Source organism: Oryza sativa, chromosome 12 (genome assembly GCF_034140825.1).
Source record: "Oryza sativa Japonica Group chromosome 12, ASM3414082v1".
In the NCBI taxonomy this organism is placed as follows: Eukaryota; Viridiplantae; Streptophyta; class Magnoliopsida; order Poales; family Poaceae; genus Oryza; species Oryza sativa.
In genome coordinates this window covers 23,746,123-23,758,597 of record NC_089046.1, presented here as the reverse complement: position 1 = coordinate 23,758,597, position 12,475 = coordinate 23,746,123, and the positions used below count along the sequence as shown (strand labels likewise).

The following is a 12,475-nucleotide window of genomic DNA, read 5'->3' as shown; positions in this document are numbered from 1 at the left end:
TGCGCGCATTGTACGTAATATTGTATACCTTATGGCGTTGAGGAGGTCAGGGTTCTCGCAGCGGGGGTCTACCTCAGTTATCATGACCGCCACTGTCTTCCTCCACCCAAGGCACCAGCCTCCTCGCCGCCACTGGTTGCGTCACGGTCACCATCGGCGATGGAGTGGAGGGGGTGAGGAATGAGGAAAGAGACAGACGTCGCTTGCCCACCTCCGAAACCTAGAGGATTTTTTTTTGTTTTTACATTTTTTAATTAATATTTATAAAAAAAAATAATTTTCCGTTTTGAAAATTTACAAATCTGGACACGCCTCATGCCCTTTAGGAGACGATCTTTAAAATCTAGATTCATATTTTGTAAAAATTTTGATAAAAAATGAAAAAAAAATCAACCCGGAGCGTGCTGTTTTAATTTCACATGGTCCAGGCCCATCTAATTGGGCTGGGCCTTAGGCCCATGTGGGAATCGCACAAATATTATAGCACGTGAACCATTTTTTTTCTTTTTGGGATAATAATGTTTTTGTTTTTTTATCCTTGTATTTTTTTTTTTTTTGAAATTTCACCTGAACAAAGTACCAGTAAAATGAAACACCATCAGCTTTCAATTACTCTCACTTTGCAGATACTTGATTTTACAAACTCTAACCACTAGCATTTCATCTTTTGCCTGCTACTCCCTCTATTCTGAAACATAAACATTTCTACTTTTCAAACTTGGTACATAAATATAAGTATTTCTAGGACACCACTTACAAATGCACGGGGAATCCAATCAATTTCAGTTAATCAAACGACTAGAGAAATTCAAGCGATTTAAAAATCAAAATTTGACCAATCAGGCGATGGGGGAGGGGGCAGAATACAAGTAGGACATTTAAGAAATGTTTCCCTTAACTTCAATCTTTATGAATAAATTCGTGTTAAAACTTAAAAACAGATGTCAAATCTAATAATGCTACTGGGTATTTCTTAGATGACATTTAAATTATTTGCAGCCAAAGTTTGAATAATGTGAAATTGAAGGCACAATTCCATATTTCTTCCATCCATGGTCGAAGTAGCAAGAATGATTGGGTTCTGATGGGATTCTAAACAACATGGTTACAGTAACAGAGAAGGAATCAGAGCAGAACAAAAGAACAGGTTGAACCTTACAATGTTGATGGTGCAACTTTCATGCATAATCAGGATCAGCAACTCGAATACAATTTGGTTGTCGATCGTCAGAACAATCTACACAAGATCATTGTCGCCTTCGCGTTACAGAGTCGAGCTTGGTCGACATTCGACTAGGCATAAATTGGAGTTGTCATGGAAGAATTCACCAAAAGTGCCAGCCTCAGCTCCAGTACTCTCTACCTTGGTCAGAATTCCGAAGCTGCAGGTGGAACTTCAGGCCAAGAGGATTCAGGAGGCAGCTCCCTCGTCTTGCTCAATCTTCAGCAATGGCTGTATCAATCAGCATCATCAGCAGTAACCACGCGGGAGGTGCGAATCCTGATCAGGCTAGCGTGTCGCTGCACCGCCTGCAAAATTGTGTCAATTGATCGTTCGCCTCATAAGGGATCTCCATTCATTCCTCAATGCTGCTATTTTTTGCAGCAGCGGATGCATTTCGCTGCATCTGAGTCTGGACATTGTACTGCCTTTGCAGCTCTCGAAGTCTCTCCAGAAGTTGTTGGAACGATGGACGGAGTTGTGAGTCACTGTTCACAGCAAGGATATGTTTGTCATCAGAAAATGTAACAGGCAAGAGAATACAACTTCATTCAATGAAGATAAGGGTTTGAGAAGTTCAAGTCCATCAAAAGACATAATAAAGAAAAAAGGTAACTTTTCATGAACCGTAAAAAGCAAAGGGAAAAAAGAGTGCATACGTTTCCCAACAACTCAGGATAAGTGATGTCCACTGAGGATCTGTTTCACTAGGAATCTCCAACCTGTGGTTCATGAAACCAACTGCACCAATGACCTACATAAGAAACAGTCTCACAAATTAATACGACCCTAGTCAAAACTTTGACAACAAGTATGATATAAGAAAGAATTAGCCCAATAAGAGTTACAACGCGCAAACATGCTGGGCTACTCAGTAAAATATCACTATCTTGGGAAATTTCTGGTCTCTACAAAATCACAAATACAAAAAGACAATAACTGTTTCTTGTAAGCCCAAAGTTCAAATTTCTGGGTGAACAATCATACCAGCATTACATTCAAAGAGTTTGATTCAACATCCATATGCACCATCTCCTAGGCCCTAGCTCATGTTGTAGTACCAAAATGAAAGGAAAAGCAATGTAGCCGACAAAAATGGTTAATTCTATTGCTTACTTCTACGATAACTGTCATCCAAATATTTTTTTACATTACATGAAGCTGCTAAAATAAATATTGCTCTTAACAATCTAGTGGTCATAACTATAACCAAACATATGGTCAAAATAAGTTTTAAAGACAAAAGAATATACCTGCATCGAATTAAGATTTTCCCAGGGTATCTTCTGAGTAACAAGCTCCCACAGGATGACCCCATAACTATAAACATCAGACCTATATAGCAATGGAAAGCATTAGTAATCATTTTCTACAGACATGACTAGGATTTTTTATTGATTAGGACTGTCCCAACTTACTTCTCGTCAGAAGGCTCATTGCGCAACACCTCTGGAGCCATCCATTGTGGCTGGATATCAAGTCAACATCAATAGAGTTAATCAGGGCAAACTGCAAGGGAAAGCTCTTCTGCTAATCACATTATGCATGCTGGTACTTACTGTTCCTTTTCCAGTTTTTGTTGTCAGGAATGTTTCACGCTTGAGACGTGAAAGACCAAAATCTGCAACCTGATTAAGTCGGATAAAATGTGAGGCGGCAAGCAAAAAAAGCAAAAAGGCCTGGAATGCAAATTAACTTCACTGTACCTTGACAGTCCAGTTCTTATCAACCAAAAGATTGGATGATTTTAAATCCCGATGAATAATAAGTGGGCTGAAATGGTGAAGATAGTTCATCCCCCTTGCCTGTAGAAGTATTTTTTTAAAAAAAATAAAAAAAAAAACTAACTAACAACTGCTAAAGAATTATACATATGGCAAACAAATGTAAGATAATAAAAAAATATTAATTATACAGAGATTAACAAGTTCATCACTCAAATATGAAGCAAAACTGAGCTGGCCCAAAACTACTTGCTGAGACACGTGGCTTTTTTTTACATGCGATGTTGCAATTCAACTTTCAAGTTCATGCAGCACAATCACCTTTTGATTCTTTCGGTCAATAAAAAAACTTTTAGATTCTAACTTTACTCAATATCTATTATTAGACACTGCGATCAGAGAATGTTGCACTGGTTGCCCTATCATTTACTGCAACTTTTACTAAACCTTGGATCTGTTGCTGACTTGATATATGACAAAAATCCATATATAACTTATGTTCACAAATTAAATTAAATGAACTTACAATATCTAAAGCCATGTGAACACGTCGTCTCCAATCCAACTTGGTATTGTTCCTTTGAAGTAAGCGAAACAAACTTCCACTGCATTCGAGAAACAATGTGATGAAAATGAGACCTAGATGAAATATTGTGTAAGTACAAGAAAAGGATCAGCTATTCAAAATATGAATAGAACCAATCCAAGTAAAACTTTTAGCGAAGTCTTGATTTATTATTATGGTAGGCAATACATCTATCTGTAGCTGGAAAAATCATTTCTAAAGAGTGAACCTAAGATTTTGTTCCCAGGCCAAACACTGCACGGTGCATAATAATAGAGTGGCCCGCTTCAATTTCTTTAGTCCATCACTGTCATCATAATATGCTTATCAAGGGGAAAGGGATAATGATTCCTATGTTATCCTTAATTATTTTTTTGTGTGTCTGGTTGGGGTGGGGGGGGGGGGAGGGCCTTAAACATTAATTCCTTGATAACTTATTACAAAATCAACGATATAACCAAATTTAAACAAGCAGCTCTGCTCAATTGCAGGTAGCCTTGCAAGAGAGCAATACTACATACACATAGTAATCAATTAGATAATTCAAAAATCTAAGCTGTCTTTAAAAGGTAGGGGATATACCGTGGGAGGAACTCTGTTACGATACAGAGGCGTTGTGGAGATGTAACCGCACCCATGAAGAGAAGTATATTAGGATGGCGTAGTTTCTTCATAAGGGATACCTTCACAGGATTAACAATATACATTCAAAAAGTAGAATATTTAAACTGAAAGTACTTCATATTCATGTTTGAGAATCATCAAATATATTCAAACTTTTTCAGTATGTTATTTTTATATTTACTTAGATCAATATACTTGGCAACCATGGCAATGATAGGTTTTATGGGCATCCTGAAAACCTGAATTGGCTTTACATTTCAAGTTTCTTTTAAGCCTCTCAAACTAAAAAGAAAGCATCACAATTATACTGCTAATCAGGTTTAACAACAGAAAGAAAGTCAACTGGAAAGAGAGACAAGGTTTATTTTCAGATGTTGTAGCTGGAGATGGAAATCTACCTCTTGTCGGAAGGTCTGTATCACTTCTTCTGAATATTCTTGCTTAGAGAAAACTTTAACAGCCACATCCTGCAAAACATGCCACAGAAAATGAAGAAATTAATAGCAAAAGTAAATATATAACACTTATTCATGAAACATTGGAACAATCGAACATACCGAGCCATACCACAAAGCATGATATACTGTTCCACACGAGCCTGCAGAGATCAAAATTGAGAGGGACACAATTTAAAAGGGCATTCAGCATAATACACTACAAACAGGTGTGTATTTTAATCGTTCATATGATTTTAGTCATGCTTGCACTCCTTTGAGATTTTTGAATTTCATCTAAGCCTTAGCAACTGAATAGACGATGGCTTCACTAGAAAAGCTTCAGCTCCAGAGTTTCTAGGCTAGACATGGAGAGATCCTGGAAGAGTAGCTTAACCTACAAAGCTTATTTGAAGCTTTACAAGCGTCCAAACACAAATGTTTGGAAAAGTTCAAGAGCAACCTACTTGGTGGATGCAAGTTTACCTAATGTTTGAAGTCCTAGGGATTGGTCAGCTAGAAAATGACTGCAAATTTTAAAACATACTAAAACTGATACTATCCAAAGAGCCCAAAGCTCTAGGCTCTCATTAGGAGTTAAAGCAACTATATGGTTTGGTTCTACTCAGGTTAGAGCTAAGGACTTAGAAACAGAATTCAGCAAAACAGTAGATAAATTTGATATTACACGGTAAGGGTATATGCATATATGGTGAGCATAACTGTAGCTAATACTATTTCCATAATATTGTAGGTTTTACTAATTTCTAATGAGTTAGAACTATAAATAGTAACGGTGAACATCACATCTCGAAGGCCAAGAAATGCTAATAACGTTATTTAGAATATCAGAAGGTCGAGCGATAAATTATAGAGTTGTCTTGATAAAAAGAGGTTATGCAACAGATATAGATTTAGAAAATGAAGAGGGGAGCATAGTAGGTATCCTAAACTAACTCTATGCAGAAAAGGCAAGTTTGGACAAATACTATGGAAATAATGAAACTGTGCATAAAAAATTTAAAAACTCCCATACAATACTTGTATGCACAAAGGTTTTAAGGAAGCATTCAAAAAAGGAGAATGGACTACCTTGACCAATTTGTTCTCCAATGACAAGGTCTTCCCACAGGATTTCATAATCCAAACAATCTGCTTCATGATCTACTTTGTAAAGAGCACTACTATTAGTACTACCCGTGCTGCTTGCACTGCTTGTGCTGTTATTGTTGAAAGAGGACCAGGAACCTGATGCCTCATTTTTGTTAGGTTGGTTATATTCAGCACCTTGACCATCTTGAGTTATGGCAGAATCAGAAATTTTCTGATGATTCTGGCTGCCATCTTGCTCCCCATGCAACCACGGCCAGGTTGCTTGGTTCTTCACATCAGGTCCATCGTTATCCCGCCCCTTCCAAGGCCATGATATCCCTTTCTTGTTCAGCAGTGCCTCTGCCTTTGAACTCAAGATCCTGTGGAACCCTACTTTTCCTTCTGATTCATCACTGTTCATTTTGGCAGTTTTCCCAGGGGAACTCTCTTCTGTAGCAAAGGCTCCGCGTGGTGCGTCCCCTCTTGGCGTAGTTGTTCCACTAGACGTTGGCTCCTCCTTGGCATCACGATCAGAACAATGACTCTCACCGCTACCACCTTCCCGCTCAATGCCATTTTCATCTGCCCTGACTCTAGAACGAACTTTATTTGTGACCTTCGTAGCCTGTGTTGTTATTCTAAAAATCAAAAAGGAATATGCTAGGAACAAATAAACATAGACAATATTTTATTGCAGTTCGTATTTATATCTGCTGTTTGCTAGAAATAAGAACTCACCAAATTTGTTATCTTGGAGGCTATAGTAGACTGCAAAGGTTGCTGAGAGTCAAATGGGCTTCTGCTCAACAAACTGGCTTTGCGATTGCTGTTGCTGCAACTAGCTTCACAGTAGGTCCTAGAAGATTCTGGATGGGGCCTTGCACAGATTGAAGGGCCACTGATTATCTCCTCCATTGTGCGCAAATCACTTGAAACGCAAACAATGCCCACCAAACTGCCATCCTCATCATAAAAAGGAGTGTTGGTGGCAACAGCTGAAAATCTATCTCCAGCTCTGTTCTTAACTGGAAACTTTCCGGTCCAACTCTCACCCAGAGATATGCGTCGGAAGATGTCATTTACCACATTGATATCACAGGAATCAATCAGCAGCATGAGGCCATCCTGACCAAGTGCTTCTGATGCTGGATAACCATACAGTTTCTCTGCAGATCGATTCCTGCGTCATAGTAAATGCAAGGTTTAATGAGGAAGGAGAAGAGAAGATCTGTGCACAATTGCAGACTGCAAGAAAATACCAAAGCTTATGATAACAAAGTTGAGGAGTAGGTATGTGCTTATCGAACTATGTTTCTTTTCTAACGTACTCCTAAATGGTTCTATCCACAAGCAATATGCGTCAGACAATATTATATCAATTACATCTACATATAAGCAGTGTTAGCTTACCAAGTTAAGCTCAAATCTTGACTACTGATCTTGATCCACTAACTTACGACATGCCTTATCGCTTTGCTATGTACTACCGAAGTTAATGTCTTCTTCAATCTGGTAAAAGTTCCCTTTCAAAGAATGCAAAAACTCATTACTAAAAGCAACTAAAATCTAGACATCCACTACAAAATTTATTTGATTCAACACAGTCAAAAAAAAACTATAGCCTTACACGCGTAAGGTTTCGTTACTTCAAGTACGTGCGTGTACTGCTGCTCAAACTTGTTAAATCCATCCATGGTGAAAATGAGACCACAACCAAAATGCATCAAGAGTCTCTTCTAGGGGTTAGTACTGTTTCAAAGTTGGAAAGAGATAAAATAGCCTAAATCTCAAGCTGATACATTCCGATATACGGGTCACTTCATCTAAAGCACACGACAACACTAGATCATCCTACATCATCAAACACGGCATTTCCTCAAACATTTAGCATATGCTATGAAAAAAAAAGAACAAGAAGAAGAAAATCTCACCAGTACATGATCTTCCCTTCGAGGTCAAGAATGTGTACGGACTGCCCCAGCGACTGCAACACCCTGGTGTACTGCTTCTCCGTCAACCCGCCGCCCGCGGCCGCGGCGGCGCGGCCCTCGCGCTGCAGCGGCGACGAGTGCGGGAACGACGCGGAGCCGCGCGCCCAGGCGCGCGCCCCGCCCTCGAACCCCCCGGAGAGCCGCCTCGCCGGCAGCGGCGGCTGGTGCGGCGGCGGCGGCGCCGCGCCGCGCCGCGGCGAGACCGACTGCGACCGCCTCCGCTCCGCGGCGGCGGCGGCGCCGCCGAGCTTGGACATCTCCTGCTTGAGCTGCGCTTGCCCCACCTCCAGCTCCCGGATCTTCTTCAGGAGCTCCTCGCCGCTCGCCTCCATCTCCGACGCCGACGACGACGCCGCCACGGCCACGAAATCGGCGCCCAAAATCTCAACCAAATCGAGCTCGCCGCGGCATCACCACCACCACGCGGCCGCGACCTCTCGGAGCTCCAAAGGGCGGCTGCTCCTTCGCGCGGTTCCCGAGGCAGATTCGAGCTCAAGAACTCGACCGAATCCTCCTCCTCCTCCTCCTCCTGAGATCCCCAGTTGCAATATCCAGTGATTTCTCGAGCCAAAAAACAGCAATAAATCGATCTTTTTGCTCTCCACAAGCAGTTCTTGGCTTCTTCTACTGCTGCTACTGCTACAAGTACATCAAAGTTGGGTGGAATTGTGGAAATGGAATCTCTCTCTCTCTCTCTCTCTCACAAACACCCAAAAGAGAAGAATTTTGCTTGTGAAAATAAAAAGAAAAAGAAAGAGAAAAAAAAACACAATGGAGAATAAAATAGTATACAGGGATAGGAGACAGAGAGAGAGAGAGGAATTAATAATGAGGCATGGGGAAATGAGATGACTTGGTGAGTTGTTCTTGAGGCTTCTCTCTTCTACTCCTCTTGTGATTGGTGAGCTTAGCAATAAAAAATAAAATAAAATAAAAGGGGGCTCTGCTATTGTCTCCCAATTTTTGGATCTGAATTTATTTACTTTGTTTGTTTATTTTGTGCTGTTATTTTAATTAAATTTGTTTGTTCACTGTCTTCGGTCCTGTTTAGATTCTAACTTTTTTTTCTTCAAACTTTTAATTTTTCCATCACATCGAACTTTTCTACGCATAAACTTTCATTTATTCTATCACATCATTCTAATTTATTTAAATTTTTAATTTTGTTGTGGAACTAAACGCAGCCTTTCTCTTTTTGTTGTGATGATCCACACAGGGCCTGTCTCTGTCCCTATCCATCTACCTTGCTGCCAATGCCAACCTGTGTCGTCATCTCCAAGAGAAAAAAAAAAGAAAGGGAGGAAATTGGTTAGCTTACTCTGCTAATGACAACCTTAATCCTACTACTACTACTACCTGCTTTGCTTACCTGGTGTTGCCACAATTTTGGCTTTGGGTTGGGGTTTGTCCTGTCACTGCTTGTTTGGTGTTCAGAGCTGTGATGTTGCCTTTTCTTTTATGTGTGTGTGTGTATCTTTTCTTGTTGGGATTAATTTTGCTTGGTTGATGTTTTTTAGGGTAACCTTTGTGGATGGCTTTTGATTAGCACTTTTAACCTCTCCTGGGACCACAGGTTTGCCGACCACAATGCAGTTCATTTTTTTTTTCCTTCTCTTGTTATGTTCTTATAGCCCCATCGATTGGTCTAATAAGTTAAAACAAAAGCTAAAATTTAAATTTTTGAACTTAATTTTAAAGTTTATTTTAAGATATTTTCATCTTAATTTTGTTTAGCCTTGACTTTTAAGCCACTACTAACAAATATATAAAACTTTTACCTATGAATTAATTTTTATTTCCCAATAAATTAGTTTGGCTTATTAGGGAATATAGGTAGCCGACGAGGCTCTTACTTTTTTTTTCCTGCCTCTGTGGTCTAGCAATATCAACACCAAATATATCCAAGATATAGTATCGTAGAGCTTGGTTTTTAATTTATTACACTCTTATTAAAAAAAGCTGCAAGATATATTGGCAACAAAAAAGAAGGGTGTTCTCAGAAATTAAAAGAAAAAGGAATAAGAAAGGTGGAGATAAGTACTCTATTTATTACTCAACCTCTTTTAAGGGACAAAAGACTGTAGCTACCTGCACAAGCGGATACGCCCTCCTTTGGGGAAAAAAAGCAGCTATGAATCTGAGCATGGAATCAATTTTTCTCTTGAGGGTTAGAAAACGCAGGGGTGTATGTACCTACATATATACGGTGTGTGCACATGTTTTTCTGCTAAAAATAATATATTAAATATTGACTTTTTTTTCTAACAAAATGATCCCTCTAGCTTGAAACATGGGCACTTAGGGCATGTAAAATAGATGGTTGTAAGCTAGCTATAAGCACATGTGAAGAAAAAGGAGAGAAGAAAAACATGCTATATATTTGTTGCCAGCTGCAGCATGATGTATGTATGAGAGATGATGTATGTACGAGAGGTGGGCCAAATATTAATGATATAATATATATTTATATGAAACTATTAAATTAGCCATAGATGTGTTATTTTGTAGAGCTAACAGTTGATTATACTATTAAACTTGCTCACTTCACTTTAGGGTGAGGATAGGCTTAATGCAAGTAAAATAGCAGATGTAAGCTAACTATAAACACATGCGAAGGAAAAAATGTAGGGAAGAGAAGAGAAGCAGTCTGTAGCAAGCTGCATTGGGAAGAGAAGAGAAGAGAAGAGAAGAGGAGCTATTCGTAGCAAGCTACATTACAAGCTACATTACGAGTTCCAAGATATTATATGTATATGAAAGATGAATCAAATATTAATGGTGTAGTGGTATATATTTATAAGAAACTCTATTGTTTAGGTAGCCTTGGTTACAGATGATGTGTTAAGTTTTAGAGCTAACTTAGCTTGTCAGTGACACACAAGACGATGCAGATAATTATAGTTTCACTAATCGAGTATTAACTATTATAAATTATAAAAAATAATTTATTTATTTATTTAGTAAACTTTATTATAGAAAGTTTTCGAGAAAAACATATCAGGTGTGTTTGGTTTGCTACCATGCCAAAATATTGGTATTACTAAAACCTAGGCAAGTTTTGGTAGTGCCAAAATTTTGGTAATTTTTTGTGTGTTATTGGTAGCAAACCAAATACTATCAAAATACTATTCTCAATGCCAAACAATTTGGCAGGGCATATTTTGACTTCAAACCAAAATGGCCCATTGTTTACGGTGAAGGAAAAGTTAGCTGCCCTCATATCAGAACGGGGTCTTACTTTTTCTTTGTAGTGTTCTCTACAGCGTGTTTGATTTTTTTAAGCTAAACTCTATTTTTTTGTGTAGAAAAAAATCCACTCATGCTGACTGACCGTTGAATTTCATGCATTTGTTTGTCTTGATTATTCTAGTATATACTTCTTGGGTTACCATTTTTCATGTGCTTAAAAGCAATAAGAACAGTCCTAAATTTAGGTCGAGTTTGATTCAGCAACTTGATCGAGCAACTTCATCATTTAAACGGTATATTTTATAAAAAAACTCATATAAATAAGTTTCTTAAAAAAACAAACAAATTTATTTCTCAAGTTTAAAATAGTATACTTAATTACTTAAGTCAGTTTGTTGGAGTAATTTTTTTCAGCTGTCAAGTCTCATGGTCTGGTTTCTCTATATTGCCCTTCTCTCGCTGGATAACAAGCAGCCATTGACTTTGCATCCTTATGAAGCAATCCTATACCTTGCTTGCATGTATAGCTTTTTATAACAAAACTCATGTACTTAAAGTGCAAATCTAGCTGACTATGACAATTATCAATTCAATTAATTAATCAGGCTGTCAGCTGATTAATTCTCCTAGGTAAAAAAATCCAAACAAACCATCCCAAAAACTATAGGATAAAAACCAATGCTGAAAATAGACAATAAACCCAGCCCTCCTTAACACATGATATATTAGCCGAATTTTGAGGAAACTGAACTCATTCCAATTTGAACTAATTCCCTTAATTAATACTATAAAATTACTGCATCCAAGGAGCCGTAAACCTTAGAAATAAGTAAAAGTCATTATTTTCTGGCAGGATTGTCACACTCACTCAACCTAATGACTAAACTAGATTCTAGGCCATTGATTATTTCCCTCTTTTGACCACCCCCGTGCAAGATGTCACTTCGATCATTGCATAACTAATTTTTCAGTTACAATTTGGAGTTTTTGACCAATTTGATTGGTTGACAAGTCTCATGCAAAAAATACTCTTTCCAGTTCTATAATTTTTAATGTTTTGAACAAGGTTGAGGTCAAACAATTAAAATTTTGAGCTATTAATTTAAAATATTTAGTTTGAAGGCGTTAAAACACGATGTAAACACTATTCTTGAAAAATACTCCAATAAACTTAATTTTTTTATATATTATAATAGAAAATCATAGTCAAAGATATATTTTAGAGACTGTGTTGTTGTCTAAAACATCAAGAATCATAGAAGAGTCTCGGCTGAGGGAGTATCCCAATCCCCAGCACTAATTATGAGCAAAATGGACCATGAAACATTGGCCACAGCCTGCAAATCTGAATCCAGCAGAGAACACATTGCACTGTTCTTCACCACTCCTTTTCTCCAGCCATCACAGCAACCACTTGAGCTGCTGCCACACACAAGAAAAAAGGCTAATACAGCCACAGGCTGTTCATGGATGGAAGAAAGATATGATCTTTTCCTTTGCATCTTGAAGAGAAAGCTGGCATCTTGGAAAGCAGCAGCAAAGCCATGTCATCACGAGCCAAAGAAAGCTAATGGTGGTGGCTGGAGCTGGAGGTGTGTGGATCCATTCCATTGGCAGTGTAGCTTTCATCAAAC

General features: G+C 38.4%; 1 protein-coding gene across 1 annotated transcript; it reads right to left on the bottom strand.

Moving 5' to 3' along the window:
- Positions 1-1,005: 1,005 nt before the first annotated feature.
- Positions 1,006-8,364, bottom strand: LOC4352525 (probable serine/threonine-protein kinase SIS8). The gene is made up of 13 exons (XM_015764829.3): positions 7,593-8,364; positions 6,400-6,841; positions 5,662-6,286; positions 4,693-4,733; positions 4,534-4,602; positions 4,094-4,194; positions 3,473-3,551; positions 2,929-3,027; positions 2,782-2,850; positions 2,641-2,690; positions 2,476-2,557; positions 1,882-1,976; positions 1,006-1,710 (listed from the first exon to the last, which is right to left on the bottom strand). The coding sequence occupies exons 1-13, from the start codon at positions 7,982-7,984 to the stop codon at positions 1,578-1,580; spliced, it is 2,277 nt and encodes a 758-aa protein (XP_015620315.1). The 5' UTR covers positions 7,985-8,364; the 3' UTR covers positions 1,006-1,577.
- Positions 8,365-12,475: the final 4,111 nt, after the last annotated feature.